This window comes from Rhagoletis zephyria, unplaced genomic scaffold, assembly GCF_001687245.7.
Source record: "Rhagoletis zephyria isolate East Lansing unplaced genomic scaffold, Rhagoletis_zephyria_1.1 Rzeph_scaffold_07685, whole genome shotgun sequence".
In the NCBI taxonomy this organism is placed as follows: Eukaryota; Metazoa; Arthropoda; class Insecta; order Diptera; family Tephritidae; genus Rhagoletis; species Rhagoletis zephyria.
The window spans coordinates 8,737-30,088 of NW_016164767.1; the positions used below are offsets into that span (position 1 = coordinate 8,737).

A 21,352-nucleotide genomic window follows, 5' to 3' on the forward strand; every position below is an offset into this window, starting at 1 on the left:
GAATATACAGCACTTGAAGCGTTGAAAAATTAGTAAAAAAAAAATTAAAATTTGTTTATCGTTTCGATTTGCGTTGTTGCTTGTACAAGGAGAGAAGACTAGTAGCAACCTTACAACTTAAATAAGTATGTATCAAAAAAAAAAAAAAAACTTAAAAAGTTAATTGCAAATTTTGCGAAAGTACATGCAAATTTACAAAATAAAAATGTGAAAAATTATAGCCTACAATTAGGCGCTAGAGTGTAGCTAATAGCATAGCAGTACAAATGTAGTTAATGGCAAAGCTTTTATTTTAGTTCATAACGTTATTCTTTGTAACAGCCACAATATGCGTCGCACGATGCTTGCTGTGTAGTGTCTTTAATCCATTTTAATATACTATAACTACATATGTATGTATGTATAGATTTTTCGTGCTTGAGAGTCTCTTGAATTGTGTTTTAATATACATACTATATATATATGTATGCACTATGCTTTCCGTAGTCGCCCCGCTTCGCAATCGTTCATGCACAAAGAACGACGTTACAAACATTACTATAATTTATATTTATACTAAATTATTTATATTAGGTTTTTCGTTTTTTTGTTTCCTATTCTGTTTTGTCGTTTTTTTTTGTTTTTTTTTTTNCATATGTATGTATGTATAGATTTTTCGTTCGTCGCCCCGCTTCGCAATCGTTCATGCACAAAGAACGACGTTACAAACATTACTATAATTTATATTTATACTAAATTATTTATATTAGGGTTTTCGTTTTTTTGTTTCCTATTCTGTTTTTTTGTTTTTTTTTGTTTTTTTTTTACAATTACAAAATTACAAACGAAAAAGTTCGCTTAAGTAAGTGCGTCCTTAATTACAAAAATTGTTAATTGCACCTATACTAGGTATACAGCACAATATCACTGGTTGTTTGCTCGTATGCTAGCTGATTTTTTTTTTTATATAAATATGTTTAGTTTACATCTACGTCATCATTATCATTATCATCATCGGCATCATATCGTATAATTAATAAGGGTGTATGCATTCAAAGAAAAAAAGGAGCCCCACTAACAACAACACACACGTCGATATGTCTGTATGCATGTATGTATGTGTGCGTGCCTAACTCATTTTTCCCTCGAAAACTTTGCATGCAATTATCGCTTTCTTCTACAACTTTCTCTTCCTCTACAATATTTTCATATATGTATGTACTTGTAATATTTCATTGTGGTTTTGGCACCGGGATTGCAGATTCTTTTTGTTCACTAGTCTTTCTTGGTTTTTAATTGTGAGTAGTGTGATTGTATCTGCTGTGTTGTATTTGTAAGCGTTTATGCTTAGCGATTATTTCATCTTTTCCTGCCGGTCGCAACGACAGCCATCACTTGCTGCATCGTCGGTTCGGGCACGCACGCCTGAGGATCACATTTCATTTTTCCATCGCCACCGCAACTGAAAAGCAAAAACGAGAAAAATTTCATTAAAGCGAAACTCTTTTCGGCAAACATTTTTACACCTTTGTTCGCTAGGTACTTACGTGCAATTGATGCATGGACCGCTCGTCGATTCGATCTTCTCGCCGACCTTGTACGATCTGCCATTGATTAGGCAGCCATTTCGTTGCACCGCTCCGCCATATGAGTGATGCAGGAAATGTGGCGGCAGTGTTGTGCTCGTCGTTGTCGTACTGGTGGTGATATTCAGTACGGTTGCCATCGACACGGGACACTCGTATCGTGGGCAGCAGAAGCCCGAGATAGGTTCTTCGTGACAGCCGGAAATTGGTGGCGGGCAAGATTGTTGCAAGCAAATGATGTCACTTCTGAAGCAGAAGCAGAAATCGCAAGGATCGTCTCGTGGTATTTGCTGCGCTGAGACGTAAAGTTTGCCGCCATAACGGCAAGTGCCAGGACCGAATACTTCTGACTCGTCTTCGTCGGGATATTCATCGTTATAGGATGGATACTGACCGTATACAGGTGCTGGTGGTGGATAGTGTGTGATTGTTGGCTGTGTGGTAATGAGCACATCGCTGCTGATGAGATTTGTCGGCGTTGTTGTTTCTGTTGCAAGTTCGGGTTGTGATGTTGCATTAGCGATGTCGATCCGGCTGTCGATCGCTGGTGTTGGCAGTGTTGTGCCAATGTGTGGGAATAGTGGGTGAACTGTTGTTGCGATGCTTTCCTTTTCTTCCTCTGTGCTGACATCTGTTTGCTCGGCTGAGGTCTTCTCGGTAGAACTGATGGCGACCTCTGCGGAGGCTTCTTGTTTTTCGGTTGTTGGACGTTTGCCTTCTTCAGATTCGAATGCAGGTTTGATTGTAACTAGTGGTTCTTCAACTTCAGATTCAGTTTCAGGAGTTGCTGTTACTGCTCCTTGTTCTTTCTTAAATTCAGTTTCATCCGTAGGTGCAACTGTGACAGCCAGTTTCTCTTCTTCAGCTTCAAGTGTAGGCTTGTCTGTAGCTGGTTGGAGGTCGGCCTCGGCCTCAGAAACTGGAGTGGATGAGACAGCCTCCTTTTCTCCATCTTTGGTTTCAGTCTCCGGCTTGGCCGTCACTGCTTGTTGATCTTCCTCAAATTCAGTTCCTGGGACAACTGTGATATGTTCTTTCTCTTCCTCGGCCTGGGGTTTTATTGTTGCTGGTAGTTTTTCCTCGTCAGATCCAGCTTCAGGCGCGCCTGTGGTAGATTGCTTCTCTTCTTCCGCTTCTTCCTCCGGTTTGACAGTTGCTGGTTGTTTGTCCTCTTCGGACTCAGCTCCAGGGGCGCTTGTGACAGGTTGTTTTTCCTCATCAGACCCAGCTTCAGGGGCGGTTGTGGCAGGTTGTTTTTCTTCATCCGCTTCTCCTTCCGGTTTGACAGTCGCTGGTTGTTTTTCCTCTTCGGACTCAGCTCCAGGGGCGGCTGTGGCTGATTGTTTCTCGTCTTCGGCTTCTTCACCCGGTTTGCCTGTTGCTAGTTGTGGTTTCTCATCAGATTCAGATTCAGGGGCAGCTGTGGCAGGTTGTTTCTCTTCATCCGCTTCACCTTCAGGTTTAGATGTCTCTGGTTGCTCCTCTTCTTCAGATTCAACATCAGGTGCTACTGTGGTATGTCCTTTCTCTTCTTCTGCTTCTGGTTTCGTAGTCACTGTTTGTTTTTCTTCCTGAGGTTGAGTTTCAGGACCCTCTGATTCAGGTTCCGCCGTCACTGTTTGTTTTTCTTCGTCCGTCGTAATTTCAGGGGCAGCTGTGGCGGAGGGTTTCTTTTCTGGCAATTCGGATTCTTTGTCTTCTTCCGATTCGGATTCAGGAGTGGCTGTTGTTGCTGCTTGCGAATCTTCTCCAGCTACGACATCAGGATGCAGTGTCGTGGGTTGTGTTCCGTCGCCTGTCTCGAACTCGGAGTCCGGCTGAGCTGCTTCTTGTTGTTTCTCTTCTTCAGGTTTAAGTTCGGGAATAGCCGTGGGAGGCTGTATCTTCTCGTCAGATTCAAGTCCAGGTTTTATCGTTGTTGGTTGTCTTTCTCCTTCAGCTTCAGTTTCGGGGGAAGGTGTGATTTGATCTTCCTCCGTTTGTTTTTCGCTTTCAGGCTTAGCCGTTGTAATTTCGCCGACTTCGAAATGAGTTCTGATTGTTGTTGATTGTTCTTTGTCCTCAGGTTTGGCTTCACTGGTGACTTCACCTTTTTGTTTTTGTTCTTCTTCTTCAGGTTTCTCCGTGACTGACTCCTTGTTAGTATCGGCTGGTTCCGTGACTGAAACCATGTCTTCTCCAATTAATTGTGGTCCCGAGGTAGGTTTAACTGTAATATCCTCTATACTTTCCCCTTCCTCGCCTGAAGCTTCGAAATCATCAGTTTTCGATGGTTTCACTGCACTTTCGGTTGTGCTTGGCAAGCCATGATCCGTAACAAATTCGGCAATGTGCTGTACTGTGTGTTTAGTTGAAGTTTCTTCCTCTGATTCTACGGAGCCTTCGCCTTCCTCCTCTGATTCTAAATCAGCTATTACACCAGGAGCTGGGGAAGCTTTTGTCTTACTAATTTCTGGATGTTGTGTTGCAATCTCTTGCATACCTTCTGGCGCGATAGAAGCAACGGTCGCCTCTTCAAGGTCCAAGTCCAGGCGAGGAACAATAGTAACACCCTCCCGATCTTCGTCGACAGGGGAACCTTTCTCGTTATCCACAACAACTCCAGTCTCCAAGGGAGTGACGCCTGTTGCCTTCTCGAATCCTTCATCGACAGTTGGAGCTGCAGAAGTTGTAACAACATTTTCAATACCTTCAGTAGCAGGTGCAACAGAGGTCTTTTTGAATTCATCCACATGTTCGGAAACAGAGGGAGTAGTAGTCCTTTCGAACTCATCCAAAATCGGACCTGCAGTCGTCCTTTCGATTCCTTCGACTTCTTCTGTCTCAGCAGCAGGGGCGACAGTAACCTTTTCAATTTCATCGACACTTGGAGCTGCTGGGGTTTTATCAACATCTCCAACTTCAGGGGCAATAGTGGCCTTTTCACTTTCTTCGTCTTCAGGAACAGCAGTGGCTTTCTCGATTGCTCCTGCATCAGGGATAGTTGTAGCCAGTTCAACACCTTCAATTCCAGGAGCGGATGTGGTTTTCTCAACGCCTTCGGGTTCCTCGACTTCAGGAACAGCAGTAGCTTTTTCGATATCTTCGGGTCTTGAGGCGGAAGGAACTTTCTCGACTCCCTCTTCCGATTCAGGAGCGCCAGTAGCCTTTTCGATATCTTCAGTTCCAGGGGCAGATGTGGCTTTCTCGATGCCTTCTTCCAATTCAGGAGCAGAAGTAGCTTTTTCGACACCTTCGATTTCAGGGGCAGATGTGGCTTTCTCGATGCCTTCTTCCAATTCGGGGGCAGAAGTAGCTTTTTCGGTATCTTCCACTCCAGGGGCGGAGGTGGGTTTCTCGACGCCTTCTTCCAATTCAGGAGCAGCAGTAGCTTTTTCGACATCTTCGATTCTAGGGGCGGATGTAGATTTCTGGATGCCTTCTTCCAATTCAGGAGGAGCAGTAGCTTTTTCGACATCTTCGATTCCAGACGGGGAAGTGGGTTTCTCGGCGCCTTCTTCCAATTCAGGTGCAGCAGTAGTAGCCTTTTCAATATCCTCATCTCCAGGGGCAGATGTGCCCTCCTCAATGCCACCTTCCAATTCAGGAACAGCAGTAGCTTTTTCGATTCCAGGGGCGGATGTGGGTTTCTCGGCGCCTTCTTCCAATTCAGGAGCAGAAGTAGCTTTTTCGATACCTTCGATTTCAGGGGCGGATGTAGCTTTCTCGATGCCTTCTTCCAATTCAGGAGCAGCAGTAGCTTTTTCGATATCTTTGATTCCAGCCGGGGAAGTGGGTTTCTCGGCGCCTTCTTCCAATTCAGGTGCAGCAGTAGTAGCCTTTTCAATATCCTCATCTCCAGGGGCAGACGTGACTTTCTCGATGCCACCTTCCAACTCAGTAACAGCAGTAGCTTTTCCAAATTCTCCAGGAGCAGCAGTAGCTTTTTCGATTCCAGGGGCGGATGTGGGTTTCTCCAAGCCTTCTTCCAATTCAGGAGCAGAAGTAGCTTTTTCGACACCTTCGATTTCAGGGGCGGATGTGGATTTCTCGATGCCCTCTTCCAATTCAGGAGGAGCAGTAGCTTTTTCGACATCTTCGATTCCAGACGCGGAAGTGGGTTTCTCGGTGCCTTCTTCCAATTTAGGAGCAGCAGTAGTAGCCTTTTCAATACCTGCGTCTCCAGGGCCAGATGTGCCTTTCTCGACGCCAGCTTCCAATTCAGGAACAGCACTAGCTTTTCCGAATTCTCCTGCATCAGGAGCGGCAGTACCTCTTTCGACGTCTTCGGTACCAGGTACACCTTCTCCTTCTTCGACTTCAGGGGCAAGAGTGGATTTTTTAACATCTTCGATTGCTGGAGCGGAAGTAGTTCTCTCGACGCCTTCACCTTCTTCGACGTCAGGAGCTCCAGTAGTCTTTTCCATTTCTCCTGCACCAGAACCAGCAGTAGCGCTTTCGGTAACTTCGATTCCAGGGGCGGAGGTGGTTTTCTCAACGCCTTCTTCCAATTCAGGAGCAGCAGTAGCTTTTTCGACATCTTCGACTCTAGGGGCGGATGTGGATTTCTCGACGCCATCTTCCAATTCAGGAGCAGCAGTAGCTTTTTCGACATCTTCGATTGCAGGGGCAGATGTGGCTTTCTCGACACCTTCTTCGAATTCAGGAGAAGCAGTAGCCTTTTCGATTTCTCCTGCACCAGGAGCGACAGTAGTTCTTTCGACATCTTCGGTACCAGGTACACTTTCTACTTCTTCGACTTCAGGAGCAAGAATGGATTTTTTAACATCATCTTTTGCTGAAGAGAAAGTAGTTTTCTCGACGCCTTCACCTTCTTCGATTTCAGGAGCAGCAGTAGCTTTTTCAATTTCTCCTGTACCAGGAGCAGCAGTAGCGCTTTCGGTATCATCGATTCCAGGGGCGGTGGTGGGTTTCTCGACGCTTTCTTCCAATTCAGGAGCAACAGTCTCCTTTTCAATTGCTTCTGCACCAGGGGCGGCAGTAGCACTTTTAATATCTTCGACTCCAGGAGTGGAGGTGGCTTTCTCAACGCCTTCGTTTTCTTCGACTTCAGGAACAGAAGTGGCTTTTTCAATATCTCCAGCACCAGGAGGAGCAGTAGCCTTTTCGGTATCTTCAGTTCCAGGAACGGTGGAGGCTTTCTCCGGGCCTTCACTCTCCGCAACTTCAGGAGCAGCGGTGAATTTCTCAATACCTTCTGCTTCTTCTTTGATTCCAGGGGCGCCTTCATCTTGCTCGCCTTTAGGACTAGCAGTAGCCTTTTCAATATTTTCAACATCAGGGGCAGCAGTAGCCTCTTTAACGTCTTCAATATCAGATCTAAGGGTGGTCTTTTCAATAGCTTCCGAAACAGATGTAGACTCTTCGATATCGGCTTCGGTTCCTGGCGCAGCCGTAATATTTGCAATGTCTTCAACTGTGGCTGCACTTGTTGCAGTAGTACCTCTCTCCGGCTCTTCACCTTCCACTTCTGGTGCAACTGTAACCTTTTCTTCTTTTTTAGCGGTGCCATCTTCTTCGCCAGTTGCAACAGTTGCAGCCTCTCCGCTACCTTCGCCCTCTTCGCTTTCAGTACCTGCGGTGACTCCCGCAAGTGCGTCAATGGCAGGAGCAGCAGTAGACTTTTCACTATCCCCAGAAATAGGAGCCGTGGTAGACTCCTCCGTTTCCTTTTCACTTTCAAGATCGGGTTTGAGAGTGAATTCCTCCTCTCCAGCGACCTTTTCAGGTGCAGGTGAGGCCTTTTCGATGTCTCCTTCTGTCCCAGGAGCAGCTGTTCCTTCATGCACAGCATCTTCCAAATCAAGTCGTGGAATTCCAGTGAATAATGCGATGCCCTCTTCATCAGTACTTTGTTCAACTTCAAGGGCACTCTCTGTAGCACCAGGGGCACCCACAACAATCGGAGAAAGTGTAGTCCTTTCACTGCCTTCAGCAACTGGAGCAAGAGTTGTCTTCTCAATGTCCTTGATGTCGGGACGAGCAGTAGCCTCTTTGTGTTCCTCGGCAGCAGGAGCGGCAGTAACCTTTTCAATTCCTTCATCACTGATAGCAGGAGTACTTTTCTCAATTTCCGAGTCAACTGGAGCAGTAGTGACTTCAGCTACTTGTTCTTCATCAGGCTTAGCTGGTTTCTCTTCCTCTTCGACACCTGGTGCGGCCGTGGCTATCTCGCTTTCTTTGGCAACATCACCGTCAGGAGCAGCAGTAACCTTTTCAATTTCTTCGAGGACTGGGGCTGCGGTGGGCTTTTCAACTTTTTCACCGCTAGGAGCAGCAGTAGACTTCTCAGCGTCTTCGATGCCAGGGGCGGCTGTTGGCTGCTCAGTTTCTCCGACAGCTGGAGCAAGAGTGACTTTCTCTCCTTCATGGATTTCTGGCTCTGCAGTAGCTTCTTCAATTTCATCAATGCCTGGAGCAGTAGTGGACTTCTCGCCTACTTCTTCATCTTTGTCTTCCTTCACAACAGGTACAACAGTAGTGCTCTCGCTTTCTGCGCTGAGAGGAGCAGAAGTTGACTTTTCGGCTTCCACGGCACTTTCGGTAGTATATTTTTCGACAGCCTCAGCAACAGAAGCGGTAGTAGATTGTACAGGTTGTTCGGCATCAGGCACTGCGGTGATGTTCCCGCTTTCTTCAGTGTCCGGAGAAGCTGTACCTTTCTCAACGTCTGAGCTAGAAGCAGGTGTAGGCTTTTCAATTTCTTCGATGCTTGGGCCAGCAGTTGCTTTCTCTGTTTCAATTTCTTCGGCCGTGGCAGCCTTCTCACCCTCAGTAGTTTCTGGTGCAACTGTGACCTTTTCTTTTCCTTCATCAAGCTCTGGTTCGCCAGCAGTGGTAGCAGAAGTGACTTTTTCAACATCTTCCAGATCCGGATTAAGAGTGGTGGGTACGCCTGCGTGCTCGTCAGCCTTTTGGCTATCATCATAAGCAGGAGCAGAGGTAGACTTCTCCACTTCTTCTGCAGCTGAAGTAACTGCTTCAACATCACCAAGATCAGGAGCAGCAGTTGCTTTTTCAATTTCTTCTGAAACTGCAGACTCCTCTTCTGGCACCTTTTCTTCCTGCTCAATGCTCGGCGCAATTGTGGCCTTTTCAGTTTCTGCAATTTCCGGGGTAGCAGTAGATTTTTCCTCTGATATTTCACCTTCAAGCACAGGTGTAGTTGTGATCTTTTCAGCTTCCTCGATGGATGGTGCAGCTGTAGTGGTTCCAGCTTGTTCAGCTCCCTTTGCTGGAGAAACTGTAGCTTTCTCCGTTTCAGCTTCGTCAACTGATGCTGCGGGTGAAACTGCCACTTTGTCGCTGGCCTGTTCTGGCACTGCTTGCGCACTTGGCGCAGCGGTGGCCTTCTCAATTTGTTCATTATCTTCAGTAATCAAGTCGGATTGATCAATCTTTGGTGTTGCCGTACTCTCCACAATTCCTGTCACGTCTTCTTCCTTGACATGTGACATTGGCTGCTCAGTAGGAACAACAGGTATGTCAATATCTGAGAAGGGAGCAATTGTTGGTTGGTCGTCTTCCGGTGCAATAGGTGCCGCTGTGGTTTCAATGCCATGTGGTTCACAGATAAATGAGGGACAGCATTTGTCCGTGCTCGCTTGATCGATAATGCACTTGCTAATGTCTTTCGGCACATCGCACTCAATTTTATTACAGACCACGATGCTGCTAATGCACTTGCAAGAGATATCACATTCATCTGCTGTCGGAATGCTAGTATTATTTTCGTATGTTCTATGGCCGACCAAACAGTCTCCTTCCCCGGGAATAACAGAAGGCAGTTGCATATCTGGCACTTCCTCTTCGGTGCTGGAGGCTTCCGTTGATTTTTCCGTTGATAATTCAGCTTCTGCCGATTCGGTTGATTCTTCGCCGCTACCTTGCTCTGAGCTGATTTCAGTGCTTGCTTGTTGCTCTGAAGCTTCCTCGGACACAATTGCAGTTGGTTTCTTTGTAGTAACATCAATATCCTCTGACTCTGTCGATTCTTCTGAGCTTTCCTTTTCGACGGTTGGTCGCACAGTTGTGGTAGGTTTTTCGTGATCCGTTGCGGCCCCTTCAGAGGACTCTGTAGATCTCTCTCCCTCAGGAACCTCAGCACTGGTTTCGTGACTAGTTTCCTTATCTGATTTTGTTGGTGAAGGTACAGTGGTTGGAACCACAGACACTTCTGGAGGTGGAGTAGCTTCTGCTTCTTCGCCGCTGGGCTTAGAAGTTCCGGCATCAATTCCTTCGTCGATTTCGGCTCCTGGTTTTTGTTCCTCTCCTCTAATAGCGGGCACTGTAGTAGCCTCCATTTCCTCGCTGCTGGGTTTAGAAGTTTCAGCATCAATTCTTTCGCCGTACTCAACTGCAGGTGTCTGCCCTTCTGCTCTAATAGTCGGCACTGTGGTAGCATCCGGTTCTTCGCTACTGGGTCTGGAAGTTTCAGCATCAATTCTTTCGCCGAAGTCAACTGCAGGTTTCTGGCCCTCTCCTCTAATAGCCGGCACTGTGGTGGTTTCCGCCTCTTCGATGGTGGGTCTGGAAGTTTCAGCATCAATTCTGTCGTCGAATTCAATTGCAGGTTTATGTTTATCTCCACTAATAGCAGACACTGTCGTAGCCTCCGGTTCTTCGCTGCTGGGTCTAGAAGCTTCAGTATCAATTCTTTCGTCGAATTCGACTGCGGGTTTCTCTTCCACTTCCTTAATAGCCGGTACTGTGGTAGCTTCCGTTTCTTCGCTGCTGGGCTCGGAAGTGGTCACTTCTTCTGCGGCAGCAAGTTTAGCTGTAGTCTCCGCATGATCGTCAATGTCAGTGCTAATACGTTTAGTACCCTCAGGTTCTGCTGTGGCTTCTGAAATAGGCTCAAATGCGTCGGTACTTGTTGGCTCTTCTTTTTCCTTCTGCTTCTCGGTTGTTTCAGATGAAACTTCAGATTTAACTGTTGTAGCGCTCTCGGTCGAACTTTCGCTTTCAGCTTCTTGTGTTTCAGCGGCAGTCACTGCTGCTCCAGTGACATCAATTGCCAGATCCGGAGGTGCAGTAGTAACTTGACCGGCAGGTTTCTCCTCATCTTCGTCAATGTGTGTTTGTAGTTGAATATCTTCCTCTGGTATGGCACCGTGCAGATCCTTGTCCGCGGACGCAGTAACCGCTTCTTTTTCCTTCGCATACGGCGGAGTTGTCACCTCAATGATTTCTGTAGTGGCTGAATCGTCCTCACAGACATAATTGCTGGGACAGCATTCACCCTCTGCTGGCGGCAGTGCATGACAGCTCTTACCATTGCTAGATAGCATTGGCATGTCGCATTCTTGAACGGCACAAACAATATCTCCACGCATGCAGTAGCAGTGTTCGCAGGCACTCTTGCCAGTAATGGAGGCGCCATCGGCGTAAACATCGCCATTGTGCACACAGTCTGCGGAGACCGATGGTGTCATGGTGGTAGTGAGAATGAAGCCCGGCGTTGGGCGCTCTGTGGTTGTGGTCGATGTGGTGGACGAGTGATCCTCCAGCTCCAAAACGTCATTCTCGTGATCTATACGAAAGAATATGAAAAATAAAAATTAAATAAATATCACTAAATACCTACATACATACATANAGGCGTTGGGCGCTCTGTGGTTGTGGTCGATGTGGTGGACGAGTGATCCTCCAGCTCCAAAACGTCATTCTCGTGATCTATACGAAAGAATGTGAAAAATAAAAATTAAATAAATATCACTAAATACCTACATACATACATATTTACGTTCGCGCCTAACTTACCGCAATTGTAACGCACTGGACAGCAAGATCCCTTATTGTAGATCGGTGTGCAACCATCAATGTGCAATGTACATTCCTGCATTAGACATGACGTGCGATTCTTAATGCAATAACACAGCTCGCATGGTTTATTAGGATTTGATGGTACTTGTGCGCCTTCGGGGTAGAATTTGCTATCGATGCTGCAGCCATATTTCTCGGGTATGCTTAGCTCTGTGCCGGGCTCAGATACATGATGCGCAACATCGACAGGAACTTCGGAAGAAAATGAGAATAAATAGAATACAATAATGCAAAGCAATTGCATGGAAACTTACCCTCGGGGCATGTGATAATTGGACAGCATTGATCCTCACGCTTTTCAACGATGCAATCGTGTCCAATTGGTTTCGTAAATGGGCAAACACGCAGATAACACATCAGCATCTTATTGTGGCAGGTACAATTCAGGCAGGGCTCGTTCGTTAATATTCTATCGCCTTCATTGTAGTGATTGTAATTGTAGTAACAGCCTTCTGAAAAATTTATACAGAGGCGAGGAACAGAGGTAAGTAACAATGCTGTTGAATTGATTACGTGTGAAATTTTACTACTACATAAGAACCGAAGAAGAAACAAATAGTAAAATATTGTATCTTTTGAGAAACTCGAAAAGGATAAAAGTTCTGAATGGAAGTATCTTCCGGGGTAAGGTAAAATTATTCTAAGGCAAAAAATGTTATATGGACCCATACATAGTCATAGATACAAGGCGACTGACAACACTTAGTGCCTAAAGGTATGCTACACTACCAATCAACTAGTACTAAACCCGATACAAGGCGCATGTACACAAATATATGCAAAGCTGCATGTGCAAAAATTTCATTTCAGAAATTATGCACATACACATCTCAAGAGCGACCTAACAAAACTTGCTAAAGTAGTAAGTTTATGGCATACCAAATAATTTTTTAATTGAATACATTTTGTGTAAATACATTTATCCTGGGCTTCCACTCTGACTGAGATAATAAGTTACAATTATGTACTTGATTGAGCCATGAAAATCACAATGCACCTTTTCTCTTAGGTACACAAAACCAGGAATCATGCGTCATCTACTACATCTAGCACGTAAAGAACCCCAAATTCGTCGCCAAGACGACGCCTAGAACAAACCAGGCAATTTCAAATGTCAAGGTCAGGTAACCGAATCCAGAGGCCACGAAACATGGCTCCAGCAGAAGGCAATTTATATGGAAATGAGGATGTTCCTTGATCATAGTATGATAAATGTCATGAATCACGTTGTCGTAGACAGAAACACGTTTCCAGTATTCTAGTCTTGCGTTGCGTACGATTCGGGGGTCAAACAGTGACACAAATCACTAATTGGTTGTAGTCAAAATGTGTACGTAGTCGAATCTGTGCCATAAAAAATATGCGGTTAAGAACACAATGAAGCTTCATTGGCTGGCGAAATGTTGCAATTACAACAAACCATTGACTCCCATATCTGCCCTATGAGAGCACTCTTCAACAAACCGTTATATGAAAGATGTCGGACATAATTTCTTGTTCTTTACTTTTCTACGACGGACATCTAGTTGGATTTCATAGAACCCGTAAGAACACTCCGTTGTCTAGAAAAAAGATGTCGCCTAGAGGAAGATGGTGAAATCGAGCCTAATACGAGCTACATATGTATGTATATGGGATCGATAACCTGGAGAACTGAAAAGGGGAAGCGATACATAAATATTTTCCTCAGTAAAGAGAAAGAAGCCCAAATAAGCGAGTTCGAGGAGTTTAAGGTGCTGGCCGACCAAAAAAAAAACTTCCAAAAACTCAAGGGAGCTTACGAGATCACCGAAAATTCCTGTAAGAACAAACAAGGCCACCTATTGACCTGTGTTTAAAGCGTGCCTTAATTGTTGATGGCACAATTGTCCACCTTGCTGAATGGCATTGAAACCAGTTGAGAAAATAAGCACGAGCCGGTACGACTATGACGAGATAATAATAGCAATTTCGCGGCTAAAGAACAAAAAAGCTGCTGAAGCCTGATGTGAAATATGGTCGGACGAACGCATGTCTGCAAACTGAAATTTTAGTGTGCTCACCACAAAATCACAGTATGGGGCGACCCCTGCTACATGCGCCAACTAGCGCCTTCAAGTTGGTATCGAAAATGTGTGAAAGACTGAAGCGTCCGGTGAACGAGCTAATTGGGTCTTCTCAGAGTGGCTTCAGGCCAAAAAAAAAAGAAAAGAAAAGAGAAAAAATACCCACAAGAGTATGATCGAAAGTCATCGGCTCTTCGGAGGTTTTAAAGAATGAAAAATAATTACCTATCCGAAAATGATCTCCGAGCGGACCGAAACTATTCCACGCGGTAGCCAATGGTAGTAGCAAATCAAGAGAAAGGCCTCCTCTGCGTTAAAAAGATCAGGTGGAGGGGCTTTGGCTCACTTGGAATTCCCAGTTAATTTGGCGTCAGTTTGCAAAAGAGGCAGGGCCACAACCAATTATAACTTTTTTAATAAAAGTCTACAAAAAATCTTTTCTTGATATAAAATTGCAGTAAACAAATGTCTTTTATTATTTCAGTCCGATGTTAACAGTTAAACTAAGCCAAACATTTTGTTGACAAAACTAAAAGTATTGGCCAAAAAGCGACCGAACCGTTAGTCCTATTAAATGAATTTGGTCTTAATCGTTTGTTCTTGACTTACAGAATTCAAATATACACTCTCAGCAGAAAGTATTGACCCAGAGAATTTTTTACAATATATGCAAATTTTTATTTTTTTCGCATTTTCAATAAATTTTCATGCAAATTTTCAACTTTTTGGCCAGATTTTTTAGAAGTTTTTTGAATATGTAGTTTTTAACCTATTAAAATTAAATAAAATAAAGTGTAAGTTTGAAGTAGCTAGGACTTAACGTTGATTTTTGGCACATCTTCCAAAAAACAAAAAAAATCTAAAAAATTAACGGGATTTTTTTAGAAATTTCAAGCTTGAATTTTNACTTTTTGAGCAGATTTTTTAGAAGTTTTTTGAATATGTAGTTTTTAACCTATTAAAATTAAATAAAATAAAGTGTAAGTTTGAAGTAGCTAGGACTTACTGTTGATTTTTGGCACATCTTCAAGAAAAAAAAATCTAAAAAATTAACGGGATTTTTTTAGAAATTTCAAGCTTGAATTTTTTTATACCAAAATGTAATGGGCTAAAAACTGCATTCTGCAAAAAAAAAAAATAGTACTAAAAATCAACGCTAACCCTTCGCCACTTAAATTTTTTTTCATTATTGCTCCGAAAATTGTACTAAATTTCTTTATTTAAACGGTTTACTTGTTCTTTGGCAAAGCCTTTTATTTTTGTTAAAAAAACAAATATTTGGGTACAGTTTTAACAGTAAAAATTGTACTTTTTTCAATGTTAGAAAAATAAAAAGTATCCTTGATCCTTGTAGAGGGCATCATGAGAATGACAAGTACGCCAACAATTGTCTTCCACGAAAAGTTTTAAACTTTGACTTTTTGGTTTTTGAAATATATCATAACAGTTATTTTCGGTCGCTGAAAATAGGTAATTACTGGTGTGCTTCATTTTACTTGGCCATAACTTTGCCGTCACAGCGCCAAACAAGAATAATAAATTTATTTGTTCAACGAAGCAAAAAGTATTAAAATCTGAGAAATCATTTTTGAATTTGACTAATAAATCCGGTTTGCAGGAAAGGCCACTAAACTCCTATAAAATAGTTTTCCATCATTTTTCCTAATTGCATTCACAATGTAAACATTTGAATATTTTCTGAATAACCTGTATATGTACATATATATGTATGTGCATACGTAATATGTATGCGCAAAAAGGCTTCATTAAATAATTGATATTTACTGTGACTTGTTCAATGCTCACGATATATTATAATTAGTAACGTATGTGCATAATGTAATTATAATTGCAAGTAATATGTCAGCAATCCACATTCGTAGTGCAATAAATTAATGAGCTATGTATTTAGTCGTACATCACGCGACCACATTAATTTCAAAGTTTACAAACATGTCTGTATGNGTGTCAGTAATCCACATTCGTAGTGCAATAAATTAATGAGCTATGTATTTAGTCGTATGTACATCACGCGACCACATTAATTTCAAAGTTTACAAACATGTCTGTATGTATGCACGTAAATAATGTGACAAAATGATTAGTGTAAATATATACAAACATACATTGAATACGCCTTGGTAGCTACCCTCACTCGTATGCATAACTCAAACGCACGTCGGCACACATGTCCAATAACAAAAAGTGTAAAAAGCATAAAAGTTAATTTACGATTTGTTTATTTGTGTACGTAAGAGAATGTGAGCGCCGTTGACGGACATCAGCACGTTGTTGTACACGCTAATTTATAGATTATTTTTATTATTTGGTAACAAGGAGACAACNCACTCGTATGCATAACTCAAACGCACGTCGGCACACATGTACAATAACAAAAAGTGTAAAAAGCATAAAAGTTAATTTACGATTTGTTTATTTGTGTACGTAAGAGCATGTGAGCGCCGTAGACGGACATCAGCACGAGTTTTACACGCTAATTTATAGATTATTTTTATTATTTGGTAACAAGGAGACAACGAAGTAATATACAAATGAGTTCTCATAACTCGAAAGAAAACAAATCGCTCGACAGTTCAACAAGTGCCATAAAAATTAGGAAAAAACATATTTTTACGAATTGAGAGCGGGTGCTGTCGGCGGCGCATTGAGCCAGTGTGAGCTTTACCACAAAGCTGGGATGGAAAATGAAATTTTTAAATTGTATTTAATCTGCACTTAAAAGAATACGAATGTAACTAGAAAATTATGATGTACATTTTGTTAGACATTTCGGCAAAGCTGTTTGCCAATACGAAAACACAAGGAAATCTGGCTCTACTACGCCATGCCTAATTTTAGGATTCACCTGCTCTAATATGTTAAGCTCGGTTGGAACGGGAAAAAAATTTCGAGGCCAAACAAAGTTTTAGATCAGTAGCTCGTTTCTGTAACAATTCTCTACCAAGGCGAATTGAGATATGAATTCGCCGCCCTGTTCTCTACTGCTAATTAGTAGGTGAGAGTGACATATTTTCTCTACCAGTAGAGAAATAATCGGTAGAGAAAAGTTACAAAAACCGGCTACAGGCGAATCATTCTCGTCATGCGTCAAATCCTTTCTAATGACTGGGCTGCTGAGAGGTAGATATACGACATAAATTACTTTACCTTTACGCTAGCTTTAAGATAAAAAAAAAACAGGAAAACGGGGGCCTTCTAAACGAACATAAATTAACCTTGACAAATAAGAAAGCTACGGTTACAGTTACAGCAAATTTCTGATCATATGTATGCCAGATTTGTTGCCATTGGGATTTTGCAAGTAAAGATCAGATTGATGCTTCTGCACTTGGTTGCTATAACTGCAAGGAGAAAAGGCCGTGAGTACCAGGTACTCATGAAATTTGATGTTTAAATAACTATGTCCTGAATTGGTCCCAATNCGGTTACAGTTACAGCAAATTTCTGATCATATGTATGCCAGATTTGTTGCCATTGGGATTTTGCAAGTAAAGATCAGATTGATGCTTCTGCACTTGGTTGCTATAACTGCAAGGAGAAAAGGCCGTGAGTACCAGGTACTCATGAAATTTGATGTTTAAATAACTATGTCCTGAATTGGTCCCAATATGGACCTAAAATAGACTTGTGCTAGCCTCGAAATGATCTCGAATTACTCCCGAAATATTCCCGAACTAGCCTCGAAATAGTTCTGAAACAGTCAGGGACATCTTCTGAAATGATTCTGAACAAGGACCCGAAATGTTCCAAAAATAGCCCGATATGTTAATTTGTATACACAAGAAGCCATCACATATTTTGTGCTGGGTTACACAAAAGTAGTTGCAAATTTTCTGCTGGGTTAAAGAAAATTTCATCCATACCGAGAGTTAAGATGTTTATACATCAAAAATTCTAGAAAATTTGTTTGGTTTTTTAATGTACCGAAAATATGTATGTACTTAATGTGCTTTCAGATTAAAAAAGCGTTGGAAAAAGTACAATTGTACCAACTCTTCCATCACTGTCACAGACCGCCTAACATACTCACGATCTTGACAGGCGATGAATTAACCGATGACCGATCGCAGCAAGATAAGCTGGTGGGGCTATTATGATTTTCACAGCTTCATGAGATTATGGGAAAATGAATGAATTCAGGTTTTAAATGGATTGCGGTGTAGCAGCTTGTGCGCCAAACTGTTATACTTTTTTTTAGGGTTATAAAGGTGGCAGCAATTGCCACATAATGACACTTCAAATGTTTATCTGTGCGTATGTACATATCGCTGATTTAATAAAACACTAGCACAACTCAAAAGAACAAGCTTCCAATTTACTTCCAAAATGTAGAAAAAAGCGATAAATATTCTGCCTTATCCTGAGTTTCGCCCGAAAAAAAAAATTCACCCGAAAATTTTTCATCCACTCATAGTAAATAAATACATGAAAACCAAAAGTGAAAAGTGAACCGGTTCGGGAAAAATGAAACTCTGCTTACGCCGAAACTAACACAAGATTTTAACACGAAATTTATACACAATCTGAAGCATGATGCAACGAGTAACTTTGCATAATTTGCTTAAAAGTTTAGTTTTTTGTGTTATGGCAGTCTTCTAGTAAACGAGTGATATATGTATACTATGTAGTGTGACTGTCAACTCATTGTTCGTTTAATTCATTAACTCCGTCGTTTCGTTTCTTTAATTGTACACTGGTTTCAACAGCTCAATTGTTTTTACATTAACAACTCAATTGTTGTAAACTGTGCTTCGTTATTTGTACATAAATAATAATTTTAATAAGGTGTTAATGCATGTTTAAAGGCGTTAAATGCTGCCATAAATGATGGACATTATTCAATTAGCAACTGCGCGCAGTTTTTTCCGTTTTTTTTTTTATTAACAAGAAATGCATTTTATAGCACAAAAGAGCGATATCATCACAAATGTGGCATTCAAGTGTTTATTCGTGCAGGCTGCACAACTGATTCTTCAGTAGAAGCAGCACAAGCGAATAGCAACTAATTACGCTTCACTCGATCCGAAAAATCTTTATAAGTCAGCTATTTATGTATAAGTATCTCCTTAAAAAATTAAACTCTAATAATTTTTTTCGTTACCAATTAACATATTTGTGATTAATTTATTTATCCGCGTGGCCTTTTATTAATAGACCTGCCATCAAATTTAGGGCTTGAAAAATTAGGATCGCTAACGCTCCTATATGTAAAGACCGCTTCAAGTCAACAAAGCGATTCGTTCAAAATTATTTTCTTCATCTTATATATTTTAATAAAAGAAAAAGTAAACTGAATTTCAAAATGACATACAGCTCTGGTTGTAAGTGGGTTATAAGGACTCCATATTTATCTGTTAATCTTATCTATCCTGGGCAGCTCTACCTCTGCTATGTCTTTGATTTTTAAATTTCGGTAATTCAGCTTTGATTTCCGCAAATGAGATAACCATGTCCACAAATTGAATTCAGAGCCGGACCACCCTAGTTCATCCGCTGTTTTATTGCCGCATAATTCCATATGAATTGAGACCTGTGTATGTAAGTGCAATTTTGAACAGAATAGAAATTAAGATCTCCAACAGTCATCCAATAATGGCGACCTGACTGAGCAAGGAGTGAGTGCCTAAGTTGCCCAAAGCTATTTGGGAAATATTCACTGCGTTCTCGCCGGCGCATGGCGTTTAATGTATGTACCTTACCGCGACCTAATTTCAAACGTTTGCATTTCTGGAAAACGCTTATGTCCGGTAAGTGAAAACATCATTTCCGACACTTAAGAAATTTCGAGCTTATTCAGGCCCCAAGCGATCGCTGTGCACTGCCGCTGGGTCCGATTGGATCCTTCACCTCCAACATTCCATCCAGGCGATATGAGCTAGGTATAGTAACTGGAATCATGTCGCTGTGAAGCGTATTCACACATGGAACGAAGCTACATGCAAAGTTCCTCTGTGAGAAATTCTCTACTAAATATACTGAAATTTAAGCTGCCAGATCACTCAACTGGTTTCAAAGCGAAGGCGGCTGAAATAAACGAGGCTTACAAATGTACATAACATCTTTTGACTTTACCTTAGGCTTTTAAACAAATTATAACAAACATTTGAACCAACTTTTGCTGAAAGGTAAATAAAAGCTTTGGGAACATTTTTAGCGCATAATTTGAAAATGCCAAATTTCGAGTTGTGTCTCTCTTTTGAAGAGGGTGTGCGATATGCGAGTTTTTTTTTTTTTTTGACAGCTAGGCAGGGCGAAAACCTTGGAACGCAAAACCTTAGAGAACAAGTTAAGTGGCGGTGGTCTGCACAAGTCAAAACTGCACAAGTCAAACCTCTCGTTAAAAGTGGGAGTAATAGCCGGTCAATGTTGGGTGGGTTAGGCTCAATATCACGTCAAGATCTCACTGCAGGTGTTGTATGAACGATTATAAGGTTAAAAGCCCTTTCAGCGGTGTTATACCGTACCACAACATATGCTACTCAGTTTCCCAGCATTCGCAGTCAAATCAAATTATAGTTAACTTACTTGTCTAAGTAAGTGCCCTTTAATTTTTGGAGGTAGCCATCCATTCTAATACCATGTTCACGTTGAANCACAACATATGCTACTCAGTTTCCCAGCATTCGCAGTCAAATCAAATTATAGTTAACTTACTTGTCTAAGTCTAAGTGCGCTTTAATTTTTGGAGGTAGCCATCCATTCTAATACCATGTTCACGTTGAAATTTTAACTCGAGTTTAACGTTTTGAGTTTATGAACAACTGTCAAGTGTTCTCATTGTGGTGTTTAATAAACTCAGAGTTTAATTTGACATTTGTTTGTTTACTTTTTTCTTATTTACATTTAGCCTGTTCCCGTACTCCAGGATTGAGACAGAAATAGTCCAAAGTAGCCGTGGTGTAGAATAGCAACCGTTTAGCCATAAAGAAATAAAAAATGTAGCTAAATAGAAATTTTCATGCTGATTTTAACCATACCAAGATTATTTGGCGCAAATAAAAATTGAAGCCAATAAAAGAGATTAAGGTTTAACTTTTATACTTTTTATATTTACATATAATAAACTATTTGACCGATCAGAAACATATTGATGCTTATTTAAAGATTTAAATACCTCTTACGCGACGTATACAGTATAACCTTTTAGCCATTAAAAAAATATACTTATATTTATATATTTTTTGTTTTTTACCTATATTTTGGCGTCAAGGGCTTATATTGTTCAGCAGATATTAATATTTAAAAAATCAATAAATTTAACTTTAATCATTGATATCTTCTTTATTTTTTACTTGGTAGGGTTGAAATCGGCACAAAAAGTTCTGTCGAGCCACAGTTTTGGTATTTGCATAGCTAGATTGTTGATATTCTACACTTATGTGCCTGCAGGTTTGGATTATCAAATACACAAACCATATTCGGTCAAAAAAGGGCTGCATTCGGTGTAACTCCAAATAAAAGTGGTGTTTACGGCGAGGTAAACGAAAATTATTTGTATGGCAAAAGCCTGAGTTTATGAGTAGTGTTTAACGTTTAACTCCAAAATGGCCAATAACCTCGAGTTAAAGGCTCAACGTGAACTTAGTATATATAAGCTATTATTTTCTCACTCACAAAAGTAGCTCCTGATATTTTAATGCACAAAAATTTATTTGACATAGTTAATTTTTTGCCGCAAATAAAATAGCCCACTCACTCGGTCATACTTCAGCTCAAACATGCTATAATACCTACATACATACAAATGTATTTGCAATATAAATAATCCTATTCCTTCATTTGAAATTTTACTTACCTGTGTATTGTTGAATTTCAGTTGCGTCTTGTAGGGGAGCTAAAATGAAAAAATACAAATAAATAATTTATTAGTCAAGTAAATACTAATATACAATGGCA

The 21,352-nt window shown here is 41.4% G+C and overlaps 1 protein-coding gene across 1 annotated transcript; it reads right to left on the reverse strand.

Annotated features, from left to right (window-relative positions):
- Positions 1-757: 757 nt before the first annotated feature.
- tnc (tenectin) lies at positions 758-21,290 on the reverse strand (the record flags this gene model as incomplete). The annotated part of the gene is made up of 5 exons (XM_017630385.1): positions 758-1,441; positions 1,527-11,097; positions 11,328-11,582; positions 11,645-11,842; positions 21,252-21,290. Coding segments are annotated over 5 exons (10,166 nt in total), but the record flags the coding sequence as incomplete, so codon positions are not given.
- Between the last annotated feature and the right edge of the window lie 62 nt (positions 21,291-21,352).